Source organism: Piliocolobus tephrosceles, chromosome 1 (assembly GCF_002776525.5).
Source record: "Piliocolobus tephrosceles isolate RC106 chromosome 1, ASM277652v3, whole genome shotgun sequence".
Classification (NCBI taxonomy): Eukaryota; Metazoa; Chordata; class Mammalia; order Primates; family Cercopithecidae; genus Piliocolobus; species Piliocolobus tephrosceles.
The window spans coordinates 85,060,332-85,083,527 of NC_045434.1; the positions used below are offsets into that span (position 1 = coordinate 85,060,332).

At 55.6% G+C, this 23,196-nt stretch overlaps 1 protein-coding gene across 1 annotated transcript in view; it reads left to right on the forward strand.

Moving 5' to 3' along the window:
• OBSCN (obscurin, cytoskeletal calmodulin and titin-interacting RhoGEF) overlaps positions 1–23,196 on the forward strand; it is a 174,429-nt gene that overhangs the window by 64,527 nt on the left and 86,706 nt on the right. The window contains exons 15-38 of the mRNA XM_031935294.1: positions 3,968–4,243; positions 6,768–7,043; positions 8,089–8,364; positions 8,590–8,868; positions 8,991–9,257; positions 9,385–9,654; positions 10,556–10,822; positions 11,207–11,473; positions 11,694–11,806; positions 11,923–12,076; positions 12,268–12,429; positions 12,517–12,621; positions 13,481–13,747; positions 13,966–14,235; positions 14,572–14,838; positions 14,930–15,196; positions 15,282–15,548; positions 16,612–16,884; positions 17,697–17,963; positions 18,180–18,446; positions 20,720–20,992; positions 21,413–21,679; positions 22,331–22,597; positions 22,698–22,961. Of these exons, the coding sequence (XP_031791154.1) occupies positions 3,968–4,243; positions 6,768–7,043; positions 8,089–8,364; positions 8,590–8,868; positions 8,991–9,257; positions 9,385–9,654; positions 10,556–10,822; positions 11,207–11,473; positions 11,694–11,806; positions 11,923–12,076; positions 12,268–12,429; positions 12,517–12,621; positions 13,481–13,747; positions 13,966–14,235; positions 14,572–14,838; positions 14,930–15,196; positions 15,282–15,548; positions 16,612–16,884; positions 17,697–17,963; positions 18,180–18,446; positions 20,720–20,992; positions 21,413–21,679; positions 22,331–22,597; positions 22,698–22,961 (5,928 nt within the window). The remainder of the gene's footprint in view (positions 1–3,967; positions 4,244–6,767; positions 7,044–8,088; positions 8,365–8,589; positions 8,869–8,990; positions 9,258–9,384; positions 9,655–10,555; positions 10,823–11,206; positions 11,474–11,693; positions 11,807–11,922; positions 12,077–12,267; positions 12,430–12,516; positions 12,622–13,480; positions 13,748–13,965; positions 14,236–14,571; positions 14,839–14,929; positions 15,197–15,281; positions 15,549–16,611; positions 16,885–17,696; positions 17,964–18,179; positions 18,447–20,719; positions 20,993–21,412; positions 21,680–22,330; positions 22,598–22,697; positions 22,962–23,196) is intronic.

Consider the following 23,196-nt stretch of genomic DNA (forward strand, 5'->3'; position numbering starts at 1 on the left):
GGGTGGGAGAGGGCCTGTTCTTGCAAAACGGGAGACGTGTTTGTACTTGGTAGTTCTCAGTCACACCTGCGGGCACCTTCCTGGTTTTCTTGGTGTCCAAGGATTCTCACTGCCCCTGGAGCTGGGGGTTGAGGTGAACCCGGCGTCTGTCACATGCACAGAGGTGAATGTGCTGTTGTTGGATGTCTGGCAGCTCCCGCATCCTCACCCCACAGAGTGTAGGGCTCTCACCAGGGGAAGGGGAGCTGCCTCCATTTCATTCAAACAAGATAATGGGAGTTTTCAGTCACCAGATTGTCCTTGGAATTTTCCCAAAACGAAAATTTGGCTTATCATAGTTTTAGAGGAGGAGAGACACTCTTCCCTCTTCCCATATGTTACAAAATGTAGATCCCTGACTTGCTATGATTGTGTGAATCGTAAGGAGTGGTGCCCCAGTGGAGACGTGCCTGTGCAGCGCATCCATGGGCTTAGAATACTGTTTCTAAGACAAAGCATGTTTTCTTTTTGTCCTCAGTTGGAGTATTTGGTGTCAGTGTTCTCCTTGTAGTTTGATTCAGAAATAGAAAAGAATAAGTAGAGTAGGCGACACCACCACACTTTGTCAAAGGCGAGTTCCCTTCGTAGCAGCCTCTGTTTGTTATGTGTATTTATTTTATAGAATTTCCTAATGGTTACGTGTTTGAGCCTCCATGGCTGCTTCATAGAGAAGTCTGAGAAACAAATTTATTTTCCTTTCACTAAGATAGTCTTAGTAACCCCGGCTGTAGATCCTACACTGACCTCTAGGTGCCACCATATAACAGTTTGTTACTGCATCAGCATAGAGTGGTTTGGGGGGTGTATATACACCCAAAACCTCACTCTGTATGTTTGTCAAATTTTAAGAGAATATGACAAATTATTTTATAGAAATACATTTGTGGTAATAAATTTTGTAGTAATAAATTTGAAAAATATTGACAATTTGGCCAGTTCCTAGAAATATATCAAAAGTGACACAAAGAGAAATAGATAAATCTAGTAGTCCTAGAAACTTAAAAAAATGGAACCATGAAAACCATCTGCTCATAGCAAAAGACATAAGCCTGGTGGCTTTACTGCTAAATTATACTAAATATTTAGGAAATAAATTATTCTATGTTCATACAGATTCTTCTACTAGGGAACAGAAAAGCAGATATACTCTCCAGATAGTCTTGTAGAAACATGATATAGCTTAGGGCAGTGGCTCATGCCTGTAATCTCAACACTCTGGGAGGCCAAGGTAGAAGGATCACTTGAGCTCAGGAGTTCGAGATCAGCCTGGGCAACACTGCAAAACCCTGTCTCTGAAAAACAATTTAAAAATTAGCTGGGTGTTGTAGTGGGTGCCTGTAAGTCCTAGCTGCTTGGGAGGCTGAGGTGGGAGGACTGCTTGAGCCCAGGAGGTTGAAGTTACAGTGAACTATAATGGCGCCACTGCACTCCAGCTAGGTCAACAGATTGAGACTCTTGTCTCAAAAAAGAAAAAAAAGAAAAATAAGAAATATAATATGGATATCAAAATATGACAAGGAATGTTAACAAGAATTAAAATTTTAGACCAATCCATTATGGATATCAAGAAAAAATATTAGCAAACTGAATTTAGCTATCTCTCAAGACCCTCTAAGGAAGGATGTAGTCCCAGAATGCAAGGCTGGTTTAGTTTTAGAAACATGCAAATCTATATAAAGGATGATGTAATTGGATGCAATGAAAAAGTTATGTGATCTTAATAAATACAGAGTACAGTGTTTGATCAAATTTAATATTAAAGTTTAGAAGTAATATTTGATAAAATTCAGCATCAATTCATGCCATGAAATTTTTAACAAATTATAAAGTGTCCTTCTTTAATTTGGTCAATGGTACTGCAGAAAACACCAGGTAACTGCATATTTAAAGAGCACCTTGAAAGCTTTGCCTTTGAGATAGGAATCAGCACATGGAAACCAACCATCCCCACTTCCATTCAGCACTGTACAGCAGAGGAAGGAGGAAAGGAAAAGAAAAGGTATAACACTTGGAGAAAAACCTAAGTGGGATTCACAGATGACATGAGTGTCAATTCAGAAAATCCAAAAGATAGAGAGATAAATAATAAGATAAATAATAAGTAATAACAAATAATATGAGAGTTGAGAAACATCACATAGACATTCAACATGCAGAATACACGTATATATGCATGTATGTACACATACACACACACACTAGCAACACAGTTGTAAGGTGAAATTTTAAAAGATTTACAAGAGCATGAAAAGCATCAAGTATAGTAAAGATGTTTAATATCTCAGTGGAGGAAAATTGTCAAATATTTTTGTTTTTGAGTCAGGATCTCACTCTGTCACCCAGAGTGGAGTTCAGTGGTACAATCATGGCTCACTGCAGCCTCGACCTCCTGGGTGGGCTCAAGAGATCCTCCCACCTTGGCCTTCTGACTTGATGAGACTATAGGCCATGCACCACCATGCCCAGCTAATTTTTAGGAATTTTTTTTGGTAGCGACAGGGTCTCACTATTTTGCCCAGTTTGGGCTCAAACTCAAGCAATCCTCCCACCTCAGCCTCCCAAAGTGCTGGGATTACAGGTGTGAGCCACTGTGCCTGGCCATTGTGAAACATTTTTGGCAGACAGTAAGAAGACCTAAATAAATAGATAGAAACCCATAGAAACCCATGGAAGACTCAAATATGTTCACACCCAGTCAAAACTCAAGCAAATGTTTTTCTTTGGGGAGGTGAAGTTTGAGAAGCAGATTCTGAAGGCCAAGTGGAGTAACACACTCTTGAAGAGCCACTTTTGAGCATTTGTCTACCAGATATTAAGAACCAATCAGCTGCAGGAATGGAGACAGCCAGGCACAACACAAGGACAGTTGTCAGACCAAAGGGACAGAATTGTGAGCTCATGATCAGACCCAAATACCTGGATTCTCCCTTTTATTGTTTCTTGTTTTTTTGTTTTTGTGTTTTGTGTGTGTTTTTTTTTTAACCTTCACACCTGCACAGGCAGTGGAGAAATGATGATATTCTGAAAAAAAAAAAATGGTTCTTTGATTTTTTAACCTTATAAAAATGTAGACTAGTAACTTATTTCACACTAAAAAATAAGTTCCAGGGAGGAGGCCACAGAGTATAAAAGGTAAAACCATAAAACCCCTAGATGATAACATAGATTGCTGAAAACTTCAGGGAAAGGAAAGATTTCTTAAAACTACAGAGTGGAACAATGGTATATTTAACTACATTAAAACTACAACTTTAATTTGTCAAGACATCATTTGAGAGTGAAAGGGCAGGTCAAGGACATGGGTAAGATGTTTACAAATACACAGTTATCATTTGCTAGCATTTAAAATATATAAAGAGTTCCTAAAAATAAGGAAGGAAAAGACAGAAAAGGCTATTGAAAATTGGACAGAAGCCTGAAGAGTGACACCCCAGAAGAGCTGATGTAACGACCAGAAGTGGTGGAAAGGGATCCACCTTGCTTGTCACCAGGCAATGCATGACAAAGCCCAGGCCTTCCCCGCAGAGGCCAACGCTGACCCTCCTGACAGTGGCAGGACTGGGAACGTCAGTATTCTGGGGCCCTGCGGTGAGGACATGTCCTGCAGTCCCGTGGGGAGACACTGGTATATCCGTGAAGGGAGCTGTGCAGGCATCAGGACCCCAGTCCCTGCACTGGAGGAGCTCGTGCACGGAGTCTGTCACTGCTGTCCCACCTGGGACAGCCCATGGCACCGTGCAGAGTGGATGGAGAAACTGTGATTCTTGTGCTGGGAGGTGGTGGGATTTCTCCTGGCCACACTACCAGTGCAGAGCTTGGGAAGGTTCTGTTTCTCCTACTTTCTCATCCAGACCCTCCTACCCTAGGGTGGTCTTCCTGACCTGGGCAGTATCTTTGATCTTGTGTGTCCCTCCTTGTCCATCCCCAGAGCCCAAGGTGGTGTTTGCCAAGGAGCAGCCGGCGCACAGGGAGCTGCAGGCTGAGGTGGGGGCCAGTGCCACCCTGAGCTGCGAGGTGGCCCAGGCCCAGACGGAGGTGACATGGTACAAGGACGAGAAGAAGCTGAGCTCCAGCTCGAAAGTGCGCGTGGAAGCCGTGGGCTGCACACGGAGGCTGGTGGTGCAGCAGGTGGGCCAGACAGAGGCTGGGGAATACAGCTGCGAGGCTGGGGGTCAGCGGCTCTCCTTCCACCTGCACGTGACAGGTCAGTACTTTGGGGATGCTGAGTGAGCCCTGTTTGGAGCTGTTGCTGTGACTGGAGTAGAACCACTGCTGACTCAGTGTGCTTTCCATTAGACTCCATCCCTCAACTTCTCCCATCCTCTCACCTCCTACTTTTATGCCTGTGGTGGAGCTGGGCTTCCTAGTGGGAAGGGGGTGAACAGAAGGGTCAGAGCCCTCCTTGTCCATGTTGGGTGGTGTTTCCATGCAGACATGCTGGGTCACATTTTCCCAGTACCTTCTCCAAACCACTGATGTCCCGAAGTGTCCAGGACTCTGGTCCTATCTAATGCATGAGCTGGTGGTAGGCCAGACATCCCTCCCTCGGGGATGCTCCTGCAGTCCCTGCACGGCCTCATCTGGCCCCATGTGAGGGCTCTCCCTGTGCAAAGAGATTTGAATTCGTTGAGCCAGGGTGTAGGGAAATTCCAGCCACACAGTGTTATTTGGAATTATATCAATACTGAACACTGGGTTCCCAAAGTTTTCAGTGTTCTGGGACACACCTCTGTCCTTCCCCGTGGATGTAGAAGCCCTGTATGAGTCTTCATTAAAACCCAGATCCACAGCGTTAGTGTGTGCAAAATGAGTAAAGAGCAGCGCATTGGCAGGTGCACACACGACACTGGAATTCCGTTTTGGAAGCCAATCTCAGTTTCCTTTTGCATTATGTTAAAATGTTCTGTGTCCGAATTCCCCTTTGGATAGATTTAAAAGTGATAGGAATAAGTAGCTTATGGCACAGTCACACACTGGTAGAATTAAGTTACGGTGGTAGCAGCTGCTGACTGGGGAAGCCATATTTACATCATCCTGTTTCCTTGACAAGTCCTGTGCCTGCCCTCTCTGGCTGATTCATAGGAAGTCTGAGAACGATCTTTACTTTCCTGTTGTTTGTTAGAGTTTAACTTCAAACTCCAACCCTGAGCCCTGAGTGCTGCCACATAACAGTTGGTGTTATGTATGTCTAAAATGGCTTACAGATGTGTAGATACCAAAAATACTCACTGCAAGTAAATTTGAAAAGTGTTAAATTATATAATTTCTAGAAACCAAAAACAGACTTAAGAAACAGATAACCTATATGCAGTTATCTACTGTTACCGAAGTTATCTGCAGTTACTACAACCTAGTAAAAACTAGAACCGGTAGCAAAAAATCTTCTTATCAAACAATATCTAAACCATGTGGCCCTATTGAGAAATTCTTCCAAACATTCTGGCCAGAAATTCTTCCATGTTCATGGAAATTCTTCTGGAGAATGGAAAAAGGAAGATATACCCTCTAACTCATTATATGCAGATAGCTTAATGCCATGATTAAAATCTGGCCAGAAAATAGGAAGTTTGCGTATTGTAGATCAAACAATTATGGATATCATGGCCAATTTTTTCAACAAAATATTAGTAAATTGAATTCAGCAATACATCAAGACGATCATACACTATGATGAAATTCATAGTCTAGGAATGAGGGCTGGTTTCATGTTAAAATATTTTAAAATCATGATATTATGTGATTGAAATTTTAAAACAATGTAATTATCTTAAACTCTGAATAAAGGACCATATTTGATAAAAATTTAACCTCATACATTCAGAAGAAATGTCTAGCAAAATTTAGCATCCATCGTGCCATAAAATTCTTAACAAAGTATAAATAAAAAATTTTTTTTCTTAATTTGACACAGGGTATTACACAAAAATCACAAAGGGAGACTGTGTAAGCTTTGCCTCTGAGCCAGGGACAGCATGAGGAAGCCAGGGGTCAGCACTTCCATCCAACATTGGACACACAGTTAGGAGGAAAGTAAAACAAAAGGTGTAAAACTTAGAAAAAGGTGAACTGACGGAATATATGGTTTACCCAGAAGATAAATTATTAGAGAGTTGAGAAAGATCAACCCTTGCAAGATCTATGTGAAGAAACTTCCATACATGTAGACTAGCAGCAAGCAGTTGGAAAACGAAAACATAAAAGATTGACAGATGCCTCAAAGGCATCATGTTTATGATTCCAGTCTAATAAAAGATGTCCAGAGGCTCTGGGGGGGAAGCTGTGAAACACTTTTGAGAGACAGTAAAGATCTAAAGTGGATAAAAGTCATGGAAGAATGAAACTTATTCAGTCTCAGTCAAAATCCAAACAAATGTGGTTTTGGGAGATGCGAGGTTGAAAAATGACAAGTGGATTTAAAGCCCCATACATGCTTGAAGAAGAGCCACATGTGAAGACACCCCAGTCCCTGCCCTGGAGGTGCTTATGCATGGAGGGTTTGTCATAGCTGCCCCACCTGTGATAGCCTATGGTGCCGTGCACAGTGGATAGACAAACTGTGATTCTTGTGAGGCGAGGCGGCAGGGCTTCTCCTGGCCACACAGCCAGTGCAGAGCCTGGGGAAGGTTATGTTTCTCCTACTTCCTCATCCGGGCCCTCCTACCCTAGGGTGGTCTTCCTGACCTAGGCTGTATCTTTGACCTCATGTGTCCTTCCTTGTCCATTCCCAGAGCCCAAGGTGGTGTTTGCCAAGGAGCAGCCGGCACACAGGGAGGTGCAGGCTGAGGCAGGGACCAGTACCATGCTGAGCTGCGAGGTGGCCCAAGCCCAGACGGAGGTGATGTGGTACAAGGACAGGAAGAAGCTGAGCTCCAGCTCGAAAGTGCGTGTGGAGGCCGTGGGCTGCACACGGAGGCTGGTGGTGCAGGAGGCAGACCAGGCGGATGCCGGGGAGTACAGCTGCGAGGCTGGGGGCCAGCGGCTCTCCTTCCACCTACATGTGGCTGGTGGGTGCCAGGGTTAGGTGAAATAGAGGTGATCCTAAGTGTCAGGTGTGAAACTACAAGGACATGTTTGGGTGGCCCAAGGTGCTGTGGGCCCTGGCACCTTCCCTCTCTGTAGGCCTTAGAATCTGTGTCCCCAGCTCTCCCCAGCGGCTCTCAGGCCAGTGTCCTTATGTCATGAGACCAGAGCAGGCCCATGGACTGAGTTGACCATGGTGTGTGCCCTGCAGTGGCTGAGCTGGGGGTGGTAGGGACAGTAGCATGATGTCCTTGGGGTGGGGGTCTGGTCTCATGTGAGGACCCCTGTCTGGGTGGTAGGGACAGTAGCGTGATGTCCTCAGGGGTCTGGGGTCCAGGTGTAGTCAGATGTGATGACCTCTGTCTGGGTGGTGGGGACAGTGGTGTGATGTCCTTGGGGTGGGGGTCTGGGGTCTGGGTTGGTCTAATGTGATCTGCTGACTCCTCTGTGGGTGCTGGGCTATGGGAGGGCCCTGCAGTGACTGGAGAGTGTGTCCTGGGTGGTGGGGGGCTTGTCTCTGTGCTGTGGGCCCTAGATGTCTGTAAGCCTGTGCTGGGCCCCTTGGTCATCACCATGTGTCCACCTGTCTTTCTGACATCCAACCCCTTCCACCCTGTCCCTGAGCCAGGGACAACAGACCACACTCAGCTTGGCACCCTCTTTCCGGTGGCCCTGCCCGACACTCTGCTGCCTCTGGGCCAGCCCAGGTTGCTGGTCCATCCCTCCTGACCCTTCATGTCCTGCTGCCTGTGGCCCCATGTGGTGGGGAGGGCTGGCGATGGGTGAGGGCCCCAGGGCCCTGGAAGACCGGGGCGGGGAAGGGACCGCATCCTGTTCCCAAGGGACATGATGGTGGTGTTGCCAACATGCACTCTTAGACCTTTGGCTCTGGTAGTGCTGGGGGGAGCTCTGTGTGTCACGGTGCACTGCTCAATGATGGACAGCCCCACCTGGCTGTCGCTGGTCTAACACATGGGCTGCGTCTGCTCTGGAGCCTCTAACCCTACATCCCTCTTTGTCCATCCCCAGAGCCCAAGGTGGTGTTTGCCAAGGAGCAGCCGACATGCAGGGTGGTGCAGGCGGAGGCGGGGGCCAGCGCCACACTGAGCTGTGTGGTGGCCCAGGGCCAGATGGAGGTGACGTGGTACAAGGATGGGAAGAAGCTGAGCTCCAGCTCGAAAGTGCACATGGAGGCCGAGGGCTGCACACGGAGGCTAGTGGTGCAGCAGGTGGGCCAGGCAGACGCTGGGGAGTACAGCTGTGAGGCGGCGGGCCAGATGCTCTCCTTCCACCTGCACGTGGCAGGTCAGTGCTTTGGGGTGGCAAATCCGCTTCACCTGGAGCTGATGGCCACACTGTATGGCCCCTGGGATTCTGGATGGTGGTTGATGGTGCTCAGGACTGCACTGGGCCATCCTTGAAGAGCAATGGGTATCAGGGGTGCCAGGTGGCATTAGGGTGGCCCTGAAGGGGAGCAGGGCCGGTCCAGGGATGCCAGGGTCCCTCTCATGCCAACTGACCTCTACCCAGGGCCGGAGCCCCAAATTTCAGAGAGACCCTGCCGCAGGGAGCCTCTGGTGGTCAAGGAGCATGAAGACATCGTCCTGACTGCCACGCTGGCCACACCCTCTGTGGCCACGGTGACCTGGCTTAAGGATGGTGTGGAGATTCGCCGCAGCAAGCGGCACGAGACAGCCAGCCAGGGGGACACCCACACCCTGACCGTGCATGGCGCTCAGGTGCTGGACAGTGCCGTCTACAGCTGCCGTGTGGGCGCAGAGGGGCAGGACTTCCCAGTGCAGGTGGAAGGTGAGCCGGGCACGGGGCGGGGACTCCTCCAGACCCCTCTGTCCCAGTGCTGGGCAGGGGCAAAGCTGGGGCTCAAGTCTGATCTGTTAGGAACCTGGCTGATGTCCCCTTTGTGCCCACAGAGGTGGCCGCCAAGTTCTGTCGGCCGCTGGAGCCTGTGCGCGGTGAGCTGGGCGGCACGGTGACACTGGCCTGTGAGCTGAGCTCAGCGTGTGCAGAGGTGGTGTGGCGCCGTGGCAGCACGCAGCTTCAGGTGGGCAAGCGCTTCCAGATGGTGGCCGAGGGGCCTGTGCGCTTGCTCACTGTGTTGGAGCTGCGCGCAGAGGACGCGGGAGAGTACGTATGCGAGAGCCGTGATGACCACACCAGTGCGCAGCTCACTGTCAGTGGTATGTAAGGGGTCGGGTGTTCCTATCCAGGGCAACTTCCTGGAGGAGGTGGCCTTTGGCACTCCTGCAGTGTGGGGGCTCTGCTGGTCCTGCGCTCCAGCCTCTTAAGCAGTGCTCCTGTCTGCAGTACCCCGAGTGGTGAAGTTTGTGTCTGGGCTGAGCGCCGTGGTCGCGGAGGAGGGCTGCAAGGCCACCTTCCAGTGTGTGGTGTCCCCCAGTGATGCAGCAGTCGTGTGGTTCCGGGACGGTGCCCTGCTACAGCCCAGCGAGAAGTTTGCCATATCACAGAGTGGCGCCAGTCACAGCCTGACTATCTCGGGCCTGGTGCTGGAGGACGCGGGCCAGATCACTGTGGAGGCTGAGGGCGTCTCATCCTCTGCTGTCCTGAGGGTCCGAGGTGAGTGTAGAGGGCAGCAGGACTTGCCTGGCTGGCCAGGGCTCTTTGCACAGGCACCTCCTCTGCGGGCTGGTTCTGAGTGGGCACCTGGAGCTGCTGTCCTGTTACGGCTGGTCTGGCTGATCTCAGGAGACACAGGGTGTGTGGACTGCAGAGAGGAGATTGGGGTAGGCTGGATGGGTCAGTTGCCTTCTCGGTGTAGAGAAGATGCAATCCTGCAGATGCACCTGGGGGGGAATGGGTGGAGGTTGAGGCAATCCAGGGAGGCTTTCTGGAGTAGGTGGGTGCATACTTAGCCTGATGGATGGCAGGGAAGAGAGAGTGGGGTTAGCACCAGTCCAGGCAGTGACATGGGCTTCCCATGCTGCTGAAGCCAGAAGCCAGAACTTTCCCTGATGGGAAGTGGGAGTCATGGCAGGTTCTGGAGTAAGGGAGTGATGCAGTAGATTCACCTTCTGAGGAGTTCACCGGTGGCCTAAGGCAGAGGCCCGCCAGCGCCTCTTCCTCAACCTGCACAGGACTCCTGGGCTTTGCTAAACCGCCGTTGCACTGGGGTGGGGGGGGGGGGGAGCTCTGTCTTCCCGCCTCTGCAGTTCCCGCAAGTGCTACTAGTGGGGATTACGCCTAGGATTTCGAGGCACGAGGGCCTGGCGTCTTGTTCAGAACAGGGAAGCTGGAGGTAGAAGCCGGGATTAAGGAAGCTTCCCGGTTTCCTCACTTAAAGTCCCGGGTGCGCAGCTGCGGCCCGGCCCACGTGTGGCCAGGGCCGCGCCGCCGTTTGGATTGGGATCTCCGGGCGCGGCTCAGGGCAGGCGCCGGGGCTGGGCGGGCCCTCTGTACCTTGGCTTGCCCGTGGAGGAGGGCGAGGGCCGCCATGACCTCCCCTCTCCTGCGACCCCAGAGGCGCCCGTGCTGTTTAAAAAGAAGCTGGAGCCGCAGACAGTGGAGGAGCGGAGTTCCGTGACCCTGGAGGTGGAGCTGACACGGCCGTGGCCGGAGCTGAGGTGGACACGGAACGCAGCGGCCCTGGCGCCAGGAAAGAACGTGGAGATCCACGCCGAGGGTGCCCGCCACCGCCTGGTTCTGCACAACGTAGGTTTTGCCGACCGTGGCTTCTTTGGCTGCGAGACTCCGGATGACAAGACACAGGCCAAACTCACCGTGGAGAGTGAGCCACGGGCGGGAAGGGAGGGGCATTGAGGAGGAGGAGGGAGGAGGGAGGCGGGGAATTGAGGAGGAGTGAGGACGTAGGCCGGGTACTAGGGGGAGGAGGGAGGAGGGGCACTGAGAGGAAGAGAGAGGAAAGAAGTGGGGCACTGAGGGGAGGAGGGAGGAGCCAGGCGGTACACCGAGGGGAGGGGCGGGCCCTCTGGACGGGGCCTAGGGCTGGGGGAGGGGCAGGTCTCCCGCTGGAGGGGCTAGCGCTGGGGGTGGGCGTGGGGCGGCTTCTGCTGCCCTCCCTGAGCTCCTGGGGAAGCTGGCTGTACCCCAGGGTTCTAAGGCGGTGGTCTCAGAGCAGCAGCTGACCCGTGACCCCGCATGTGCACCGCAGTGCGCCAGGTACGGCTGGTCAGGGGCCTGCAGGCAGTGGAGGCACAGGAGCAGGGCACGGCTACCATGGAGGTGCAGCTGTCGCATGCGGACGTGGAGGGCAGCTGGACTCGCGACGGCCTGCGGCTCCATCAGGGGCCCACGTGCCACCTGGCTGTGCGGGGCCCCACACACACCCTCACGCTCTCCGGGCTGAGGCCAGAGGACAGTGGCCTTATAGTCTTTAAGGCTGAAGGAGTGCACACGTCGGCACTGCTCGTGGTCACCGGTGCGTTCGGGAGTCCGGCAGGGCACAGCACAGATCATGCCTACCTGTCCCAAGGGAGCCCCGGGGAGGTCGGTGGGGACTCTGGGGACCTGGATGAGCCAGCTCCGTATAACTCTGTCCAGCTTGGGCACTGCCCCACCCTCGCCCCTGTCCCTGTCCCCACCCTGAAGGCTCCTCCAAGCCCTTTTTCTCCTCCCACCTCCTACTTCCTCCTCCCCAGAGCTGCCTGTGAACTTCAGCCGCCCACTGCAGGATGTGGTGACCACCGAGAAGGAGAAGGTTACCCTGGAGTGTGAGCTGTCGCGTCCTAATGTGGATGTGCGCTGGCTAAAGGTGCCTCCCCCTGACCCCACTCCGTTGCCTCCTTCCCTCCTCTCATGGGGGCAGGCCAAAGTGGAACCCCAGGGCTGAACCACCTGTATGCCTGACCGGGCTTCTGCGCTCCGCAGGACGGTGTAGAGCTGCGGGCAGGCAAGACGGTGGGCATCACGGCCCAGGGCACCTGCAGGAGCCTCACCATTTACCGGTGCGAGTTCGCGGATCAGGGCATGTATGTGTGTGATGCCCATGACGCCCAGAGCTCTGCCTCTGTGAAGGTGCAAGGTGAGGGCTGCATGGGGCACGTGGGGCATGGCAAGTGTGGGCACCTCCTCCTGTCTTCCATGTCCCCCAGCCAGGGGCTTGGCCACTCTGGTTTCACCTTCACAACCCTTGGCACACTGGGGCACTGGGTGGGGGGTGCTGGGGGTGGCTCTGCGCGTCCAGGTGTGGCAGGGCCTCCCTTGCCACCCCAGGCCGCAATATCCAGATCGTGAGGTCCCTGGAGGATGTGGAAGTGATGGAGAAGGACGGTGCCACCTTCTCCTGTGAGGTCTCCCACGACGAAGTGCCTGGCCAGTGGTTCTGGGAGGGCAGCAAACTGCGGCCCAGTGACAACGTGCGCATCCGCCAAGAAGGTGCGAGGACCAGCGGCTATGGTGGGCATGGCCCAACCCCCAGGTCTTCCTCTGTTCCCGCCCATACTGAGCCGCCTTTGTCCCCAGGAAGGACATACACTCTCATCTACCGGAGGGTACTGGTGGAAGATGCAGGAGAGATCAAATTTGTAGCTGAAAATGCAGAATCGCGTGCCCAGCTCCGAGTGAAGGGTGAGGTGGGGGCTGAGGGGAGGGCAAGGCTGGACAGTGTGCATGTGTGGCCAGCTAGGTCAGCACAGGCCCGGACACCCCAGGCCCGCTCTCAGGACCAGGACAGCAGGGACTCATGAGGAGGGAAGGGATTGTCACCTCCTTGGCAGGAAGATAGAGGCCAGAGAAGCGGCCATGAGGGGCTTCTCCCTTCCTTAAAACCGAGATCCTGATGAATCCTCCCTCTGGCTGCAGCACGTGCTGCAGAGGCCAGGTGTGAGGCCCTGTTGGCCGGGGGGCTTGTTGGGTGGGGGCTTGTTGGGGGCGGGGAGTTCTACCTGGTGGCAGTGAGGAGGAGGATCAGGGAGAGTGGTGCTGGGGCAGCAGGGGGAGAGGCTCTGCAGACAGGTGGAGTGGGGACGGGCCAGTAGGGCTAAGTCAGTGGTGTGCGGGGAGGGGACATGAGTTCCTGGGACTGGGCTAGGGTATGTGGTAATGGTTCCGAAGTGGGGGCTTGGGGAGAGGACTGCAGAGGGTGGGGCTACATGGGGCAGAGCCTACCCTGCTCTTGGTGGGCCGGGACAGCGGGCAGGACCTGGGCAGTGGAGGTGGGAGTGAGGGATATGGGAAGGCAGGGTAGGCAGAGGCAGGCACACTCCCCTTGCTGGTGGTCTGCTCTGTGGAGCAGGTCCTAGCACAGCTCCAAGGGGGATACTCGGCCTCAACACCTGCTGTCCCCTGCCGGGCAGACATGGGCTGTTGGGGCCTAGTGGGGTCCGGGCCCTTGGTCGCCCAAAACACACAGTGCCTTGTCGGATCCTGGGCCTGGGAGCCTGGAGCATCATCTCTGATCCACCCCGTGCCCCAACCACGCTCACAGAGCTGCCAGTGACCCTCGTGCGCCCTCTGCGGGACAAGATTGCCATGGAGAAGCACCGCGGTGTATTGGAGTGTCAGGTGTCCCGGGCCAGCGCCCAGGTGCGGTGGTTCAAGGGCATTCAGGAGCTGCGGCCCGGGCCCAAGTACGAGCTGGTCAGTGATGGCCTCTACCGCAAGCTGATCATCAGTGACGTCCAGGCAGAGGACGAGGACACCTACACCTGCGACGCCGGCGACGTCAAGACTAGCGCAAAGTTCTTTGTGGAAGGTGCAGGCAGGGAGGGCAGCTCTGCAGGTTGCTTTTGTTGGGGGGAGTCTCCTAGGTCCATGGTTTGCCCTACACTCCTGGAGATGCTGGGTCTGGGTAGCTCAGGAGGATGCTAACATGCATCTAGTGGGGCAGGGCTTGTTCCCAGGAAGGAACCCTGCCAGAGGGGCAACTTGTCCTATCCATGGGATCCGCCAGCAACTGCTTCTCCCCAACAGAGCAATCCATCACCATTGTGCGGGGTCTGCAGGACGTGATGGTGATGGAGCCCGCTCCTGCCTGGTTTGAGTGTGAGACTTCCATCCCCTCAGTGCGGCCACCTAAGTGGCTCCTGGGGAAGACAGTGTTGCAGGCTGGGGGGAACGTGGGCCTGGAGCAGGAGGGCACGGTGCACCGGCTAATGCTGCGGCGGACCTGCTCCACCATGACCGGGCCCGTGCACTTCACCATCGGCAAGTCTCGCTCCTCTGCCCGCCTGGTGGTCTCAGGTGAGCACTCCCGCCCCGGTGGGTGGACGCGAGGCAGAGGCACAAAAGGACAAGGCTGTGGGTGGGTACAGGGCAGGGTCATGGGAGAAGAAGGCTCAGTGCAGTGACGGGACACAGATGGGTGTCGCTCAGGACCAGGGGAGGACACAGTTCAGGACCACAGAGGACACAGCTCAGGGCCAGGGGAAGGCATAGTTCAGGGAACAGTGGACATGGCTCAGGGCCAGGGGAGGACACAGTTCAGGGCCATAGGTGAGCAGGCTCAGGGCTTAGCAGGCAGGACAGGGTGATTGGTTCCTGTGGCCCCGTAGCCCAGCCTGTCTCCACTCCCTGCAGACATCCCCGTAGTCCTCACACGGCCGTTGGAGCCCAAGACAGGGCGTGAGCTGCAGTCAGTGGTCCTGTCCTGCGACTTCCGGCCAGCCCCCAAGGCTGTGCAGTGGTACAAGGATGACACGCCCCTGTCTCCCTCTGAGAAGTTTAAGATGAGCCTGGAGGGTCAGATGGCCGAGCTGCGCATCCTCCGGCTCATGCCTGCCGATGCTGGTGTCTACCGGTGCCAGGCGGGCAGCGCCTACAGCAGTACTGAGGTCACTGTGGAAGGTGGGGCATGAGAGGCACGGGGCTACTGAGAGGGTTTTGGGGAGGGGTTGCCTGGTGATGTGGGCACTGAGGCCTGGTGTGTCCCTTGCAGCGCGGGAGGTGACAGTGACAGGGCCGCTGCAGGATGCAGAGGCCATGGAGGAGGGCCGGGCCAGCTTTTCCTGTGAGCTGTCCCATGAGGACGAGGAGGTCGAGTGGTCGCTCAACGGGATGCCCCTGTACAACGACAGCTTCCATGAGATCTCGCACAGGGGCCGGTGCCACAGGCTGGTACTGAAGAGCGTCCGGCGGACTGATGCAGGCATAGTATGCGCTTCTTCCCCCAAGGTGTCAACCTCTGCCCACCTGGAGGTCCGAGGTGAGCCATCCCACCAGTCTTCGGGGCTCCCCACTAGGGATGGGACAGGTGCTCGGCTCCCCTCACCCTCCTACCCCTCCTGCAGTGAAGCCGGTGGTGTTCTTGAAGGCGCTGGATGACCTGTCCGCAGAGGAGCACAGCACCCTGGCCCTGCAGTGTGAGGTCTCTGACCCCGAGGCCCATGTGGTGTGGCACAAAGATGGCGTGCAGCTGGGCCCCAGCGACAAGTATGACTTCCTGCACACGGTGGGCACGCGGGGGCTCGTGGTGCATGACCTGAGCCCCGAGGACGCCGGCCTGTACACCTGCCACGTGGGCTCCGAGGAGACCCGAGCCCGGGTCAGCGTGCACGGTGTGTGGCTGTGGGCATGGCAGAGCTCGGGGAAGGAAGGTGTGCTGGATGGGCATGGATGTGGGGGTGGCCACTACCTGGGTGGCCCACGTCATTCTCTGAGATTGAAGGGCTGCTCTGCTGAGCCGGGGAGGTCAGGGGAGCCTTCTAGAGGAGCCATGACTTGACATGGTCCCGTGAGGCCTGGGTGCAGGCAGGTGGACCTGGGGACGATGGGTCCCGGAGTCAGGGTTGGAGGCTGTGCTCTCCCTGCCTGGTGGTCCCGACGTAGCCCAGGGATGTTGCCCTGTACCAGGGGATGTGTGCAAAGAAGCCACCAGGCCCGTGTGGGGACACCAATGGGGATGGCCAGGGAGAAGCCGAGATGCCAGGCAGGGGCTGTGAGTAGGCCATGTCTCTGTCCTTCATGGGGCCCCAGCAAGGCCCCAGGGCCACTGGGCTGACAGGGTGGAGCCATCCCTGAACCCAGCCCTGCAGCACTGGGGGTGTGCATGCCCTGGAGTCTGTCCTGCTTTTCAGGGGCAGTTCCCTCAACTGCAGGGTGGCTACCTGGCCCCCTGTGTGTGTGTGCCCAGTCCCAGTGGCATCCTGGTGTGGGTGACAGGCGGTGTAACCAGCCTGTTTGCTGGTCCTTGACAGTCTTGTAACGAGATGGGGAAGGGGCAAGAGGCATGGCGATTTTGTCCTGGAGCTGGGACTTCGGGGTCCTGTGCCTCCTCTCCTCCCTGTGACGACCATGGGTCCTCCCTCTCCCTGCTACCCTGATTGGAGCTCAGAGTTGTTGGTTATGCAAATACCAGGGGACAGCCAGCTCCAGCAGAGGGGTGTCTACCCAATGGCTGGTGCAGTGTGGCACCCTGCCCCCACAGGGCCTGGCCTCTCCCAGGGTCTGACACCTCCCAGGGTTTGATCCCTGTGGAGTCTGGTCCCTCTAAGGAATCCAGCTCCTCCCGGGGTCTGGTCCCTGTGGGCTCTGATCCCTCCCAGGGTCTGGCCCTTCCTAGGTCTGGCCCAGGGCAGTGCTGTCCTCTCGCCTGGCCTGACAGTCTCCGATGGCCCGCAGATCTGCACGTGGGCATCACCAAGAGGCTGAAGACAGTGGAGGTGCTGGAGGGGGAGAGCTGCAGCTTCGAGTGCGTCCTGTCCCATGAGAGTGCCAGCGACCCAGCCATGTGGACAGTCGGTGGGAAGACGGTGGGCAGCTCCAGCCGCTTCCAGGCCACACGTCAGGGCCGAAAATACATCCTAGTGGTCCGGGAGGCTGCGCCGAGTGATGCTGGGGAAGTGATCTTCTCTGTGCGGAGCCTCACCTCCAAGGCCTCACTCATTGTCAAAGGTGGGCAGGGCCTGCCGGACGGGGGCTTATCACCTGGGCTGAGGAATGGGGACCCTGGGCCTGTCCCCAGGAGTCCAGGAGCTGGGCCCCAGTGGCTGCAGAAGCCGGTGGGGGTGCTTTTGGGGCCTGCCTCCCCCAGCTGCTGCAGAGCACCCCTTCTAGGAGCCACAGGGCCTGAGGCACCTACTGGATGCTGGGGGCGGTTCTCGTGTGGAAGTGGGGTTGCACTCTTCTCTGAGCTCTGATACAGGCCTGGATTCTTTTCCAATCTCTGTTCTGAGTACCCTGAGCACTTGGTAGCTCCCAGAACTGTGGCTCACAGGGCCAGTCTGGCAGCACTGGCCTGAGGGCCCAGCCACCTGCTCCGCTGACATCACCGCCAGCGCCCGAGTTCGTGCCCCTGACGAGCACACTTGGTGCAGTTCGGTGAGGCACACTCAGAGGATGCCAGCGTGGGCCTGAAAGATGCCAGAGGATAAAATTCTGTAGTTGTTGATCTTCCTGCCTCCTGAGTCCCACCCTGGTGACAGTGGGGACACTAACATTTCAGGACTCTGAAGCTCCTAAGGGCCGAGGTCCCAGAGTTTGGGGGTTGCAGGTTCTGTTGTCTTGGTCACCAGAGAGTCAGTGTTCTCAAATGCTTGTCCTTGCCCCAATCCTGGTCATGGTGAAGGTGGTAGGGTTTTGGCTGGGTCTGTGCGTAGAGCTATGGCTGTAGCCAGGATGGTGGCTGGGGCCGTGACTGCAGTCATCTGTGGCTGGCTCCATGGCCGTGGCTGTGCTTCAAGGGCAGCTGTCTCTGCTCTCTTCAGAGAGGCCGGCGGCCATCATGAAGCCCCTGGAAGACCAGCGGGTGGCGCTAGGGGAGGATGTGGAGCTGCGCTGTGAGCTGTCACGGGCGGGCGCGCCTGTGCGCTGGCTGAAGGATGGGAAGGCCATCTGCAAGAGCCAGAAGTATGATGTGGTCTGTGAGGGCACGATGGCTGTGCTGGTCATCCGCGGGGCGTCGCTCAAGGACATGGGCGAGTACACGTGTGAGGCGGAGGCTTCCAAGAGCACAGCCAGCCTCTGTGTGGAAGGTAAATGCTGCAGGAGCCCCACGCATGGCCCTGGAGTGGCGTCTCTACCCTAGCGGGGCACGGGGCCACCGTGGAGCCTGAGCTCCTCTGTCCCAGGTGAAAGGGCTCACCCAGGTCCCAGAGCTTCCCCAGCCAGGCCTGGAATATAACAGGGCCGGCCTGGGGTCTGTGCAGGCCTCATGCCCCACCTATTCTGCCTCCATCTCCCTGCCCCAGAAAAAGCAAACTGCTTCACAGAGGAGCTGACCAACCTGCAGGTGGAGGAGAAAGGCACAGCTGTGTTCACGTGCAAGACGGAGCGCCCCGCGGCCACAGTGACCTGGCGCAAGGGCCTCTTGGAGCTACGGGCCTCAAGGAAGCACCAGCCCAGCCAGGATGGCCTGGCCCTGCAGCTCACCATCAGTGCCCTGGAGAAGGCAGACAGCGACACCTACACCTGTGACATTGGCCAGGCCCGGTCCCAGGCCCAGCTCCTAGTGCAAGGTGAGGCAGCCAAGTGTGCTCGGGTCTAGGCTTTGAACGGCACTGGAGACTTGGAGGTGGACAGGCCCAGCCTCAGTTTCTTATCATAAGGGTAGAGGGGTGCACCCTCGGTGGTCACTGAGGCTCCCCAGCATGGCTGTGAATGAGCTGCTGGTGCTCACTTACTTGTGTGTTGATTTGGTCACTGTGTATTTCTCCCAAATGCCCCGTGTGCCTGGCCCCCATGCGTGAGCTCAGTGTGTATCTGTACATACAATGTGTCACCCTTATCCCAGAGGGACAGCCTAACTCAGCTGTGCCGGGCAGCCTCAGGTGCTCCCAGGGAAGAACTGATGGTCTTTAGCGTTGTCTTTGAGAGTTACAGTGACATTTTAGTCTTTTTCTTGTTTACAACAGAATACCTGAAACTGGGTAATTTATAAAGGAAATAAAGTTACTTCTTACAGCTCTGGAGGCTCAAGGTCAAGGGGCCACATCTGGTGAGGGCCCTCTTGCTGGCAGGGACTCTCTGCCAAGTCCCCAGGGGGTGGCACAGGGCATCTCATGGGGAGGGGACTGAGTGTGCTAACTCAGGCCTCTCTTCATCTTCTTTTAAAGCCACCACTCGCATGAAAGCACTTTAACACATTAACCTGTTAACCCACTGATCCATGAATGGATTAACCCATTCCCACCTTGGACCCAATCCCCTCTTAAAGGCTCCACCTCTTAATATTACCACTTGGGATTGGGATTAAGTTTCAATATGAGTTTCCAAGGGGACATTCAGATCATAGCAGGTGGCTGTTTGATCTTACTATTTGGCTCCACATTTGAGTGGCAGGCAGAGTGATAGCTGTCATTCTCCCCACTCTGTAGATAAGAAAACTGAAGCTTTAGTGGGTCCATGGCCAGGGCAAGGTCATCAGGCACATTGGGATCAGAGCAGGCTAGGCCCAGCCCCTTCACCGCAGTCTTCACTTGGCTCCGAAGTCCCAGGCTGGTGTGTCCAGAGCTGAGTTTGCAGGGGGTCCTTACTGGGGTCTGACCACAGGGCGTTCACAGGGTTCAGTATTTGAAAGGCCCCAGTTATGATCATCAGAAGTAATGTAAAGCAGGAATCATCACTGATGTTTCCTCTCCAATGGATTTGGTGACCCTGGTGAAAGCATTCTGTTAACACAGTAAAGCCCCATGATCTAATCAAGTTGGTAACCATAGTTAATTTTTTTAAAAAGCCATCAAGAGTGAGAGTCATAAGATAACAAAAGATGCTCTTTAAAAGTTTAACATGGCTGGACGTGGTGGCTCACGCCTGTAATCCCAGCACTTTGGGAGGCTGAGGCAGTTGGATCATGAGGTCAGGAGTTCTAGACCAGCCTGGCCAACATGGTGAAGCCCCATCTCTACTAAAAATACAAAAATTAGCCAGGCATGGTGGCACATGCCTGTAAGCTCAGCTACTCAGGAGGCTGAGGCAGGAGCATTGCTTGAACCTGGGAAGCGGAGGTTGCAGTGAGCCAAGATCGTGCCACTGCACTCCAGCCTGGGAGACAGTGAGACTCCATCTCTAAAAAAATAAAATAAGTTTAACGTATGAGGATGTCAGCTGGCCTGGTCAGGGGCCCAAGCCATTTCCTTGTGTGCCATCCACTGATAAGAGCTCTTCATCCATGTGGATTGCCCAGGTTGGGGTCGCCTTCTTTGAGGTGGAGCTATGCCTGCAGGACACTTGTGCATGCAGAAGGAATCTGAATGCAGGACCTGTCTCGATATTCATAAATGCTCATCTCTTACCATCCCTAATTCAGCAGCCAAAAAACCTCGTTTCTAGGAATTCACATTTCCTATCTTCCAAGCATTTGATTTCAATTTCAGCATAACGATAGCCATTTTTTTTCCACACTCCTCTTTCATCTGTTACTACAAGAGTTAATTTCATGGCACAATTGTAATGATACACACAGCTGTGTAAGCAGGTTTGGGAGCCAACCGCTCCTGGGAGCACAGCTTGGATAGGGGGCAGAAGTGTGCTCTCCTGGGTTCTCAGCAGGCTGCAGACTCCCCCAGCAAGCCTTGCAGAAGGACCTCCAAGGTACAGAGAAGTAGACTCAGGGCTCCAAGTTGCCCTCAAACAAGTGTCTTTGGACCATTCAAACTCTGAGCCACTTACTGTTTTCGGAGTTCTGTCCCTGCAAACTTGTTAAAACACAGCCACCTTGCTCTGTCCTGGGGAGTGTCTGCCCTGGGGAGCACTGCTAGCTGAGCCTGCCCAGGACGCTGTGCCTTTGCAGGCCAGAGAGTGCACATCATCGAGGACCTGGAGGACGTGGATGTGCAGGAGGGCTCCTCGGCCACCTTCCGTTGCCGGATCTCCCCGGCCAACTACGAGCCTGTGCACTGGTTCCTGGATAAGACACCCCTGCATACCAACGAGCTCAATGAGATCGAGGCCCAGCCTGGGGGCTACCACGTGCTGACCCTGCGGCAGCTGGCGCTCAAGGACTCGGGCACCATCTACTTCGAGGCGGGTGACCAGCGGGCCTCGGCCGCCCTGCGGGTCACTGGTGGGTCACATGCCCACGTTGCACATGTTGCTCAGAGCTGCAGACAGGTGGAGAGGCAGATGGCAGCTCAGCCATGTGCCTAGTATCCCTGGGCACACAGAGAAAGCACCATTGGCTGACTGTGGGGTGAGGGCTCGGAAGGCTGAATTGGGCTTTCGGGATAAATGCTTCTGCATGGTTTGCAGAACTGTTCTTGGTGTGGCGCTGGCCAGGCTGCATCCCCACTGGGGCAGGAGCCGCACGGAGCCTTCCCTGTTCCCTCCACAGCCTGTTACGTGGCCCTAGCGTGAGGGTGACTGGTGGGTACGGAGCCAGGGTGTTGCCTGGTCCGCAGTGAGACCCAGGGTTTGTCCCTGTTGGCCCCTCCAGCAGCAGCATGACAGGATCCCACATGCTCCTGCTTCTCTCTCTGTCCCCCAGGTAAGCCAAGTGTCTTCTCCCGGGAGCTCACAGATGCCACCATCACAGAGGGTGAGGACTTGACCCTGGTGTGCGAGACCAGTGCCTGCGACAGCCCTGTGTGCTGGACCAAGGATGGGAAGACCCTGCGGGGATCTGCCCGGTATCAGCTGAGCCACGAGGGTCACCGGGCCCAGTTGCTCATCACTGGGGCCACCCTGCAGGACAGCGGACGCTACAAGTGTGAGACTGGGGGCGCCTGCAGCAGCTCCATTGTCAGGGTGCACGGTGAGCCCCAGCAGCCCCAAAGCCCAGCCACAGGCCAGGTGCCTACAGCTCTCTTCTCAGGCAGCACCGTCTTCAGGGCAGGGCATGTGCGCCCACAAAGGGTCCAAGGTGGGAGGACCCAGGCTCCCGTGCATCCTGTATGGGGTGCCCACGGCTGCCTGTGTCCTTCCTGGCTCTCCCTGGCACCTCATCCACCCTGCTTGGCTTCCGCTCTGGCCTCTGCCACACCACAGGAGCTGCCCTGCAGAGCTGTCTCCCCTGCATCCCTGAAGAGCTGTCCCTCTGTGCATGCCTGTGTCCCTGACCTCCCATCTTAGGAGGCGCCAGCCACAGTGGCTTAGGGCCCACCGTGACCTCATTTGACCTTACTTCCCTCATCACAGCCATGCTTTGAGGTCTGGGCTAGGGCCTCCAACTGTGAATTTGGGGGCACTGGTCCCTGACACCCCACCCTTCTGTTCTCCTGCTTGGTTCACCCTTTCTATCCCTCACCCTCAGAGCTGCCCCTTTCCAGAAGTCTCGAGGTCCCTGCCACAAGCCCCAAAGGAGAAGGGGGACCCTGCAGCTGATGTCCCCAGCCCTCCACCACCTATAGGGGACCCTTAGTGGACCAGTCATGGGAGGGCGAGCTGAGCCTGTGCCTGTCTGCAGCCCGGCCAGTGCGGTTCCAGGAGGCCCTGAAGGACCTGGAGGTGCGGGAGGGTGGTGCTGCCACACTGCGCTGTGTGCTGTCGTCTGTGGCTGCACCCGTGGAATGGTGCTGTGGAGACAATGTCCTGAGGCCAGGTGACAAATACAGCCTACGCCAGGAGGGTGCTGTGTTGGAGCTGGTGGTCCGCGACCTCCGGCCGCAGGACAGCGGGCGGTACTCATGTTCCTTCGGGGACCAGACTACTTCTGCCACCCTCACGGTGACTGGTAAGCGTCTCTGTTCACCCTGCTCATGTGGCCCAAAGATGCCACTTCCTCCAATGCAGGGGAGCGAAGACGATGCTCTCTGTGTCTGACCTTCCTGCAGCCCTGCCTGCCCAGTTCATCGGGAAACTGAGAAACAAGGAGGCCACAGAAGGGGCCACGGCCACACTGAGGTGTGAGCTGAGCAAGGCAGCCCCCGTGGAGTGGAGAAAGGGGTCCGAGACCATCAGAGATGGGGACAGATACTGCCTGAGGCAGGACGGGGCCATGTGTGAGCTGCAGATTCGTGGCCTGGCCATGGTGGATGCTGGGGAGTACTCGTGTGTGTGTGGAGAGGAAAGGACCTCGGCCTCACTCACTATCAGGGGTAAGACCATGTGTCCAGAGTCGTGTCCGGTGTCCAATTCTTTACCTCTGCTGTCAGTTGCACCAATTCCAGTCTCCCCCAACTGTGCCATGCTCTTCCCAGCACATCATGGAGTCCCTTCCAGCTCTCTGGACTGTTGAAGGAACCAGGAGAACCTGGCATTTGCAGCCAGACTCCCACCCTCGAGGCACCCTGGGACCTGTCCTGTGGGAGTCTGTCTTATCCTCCATCTCGC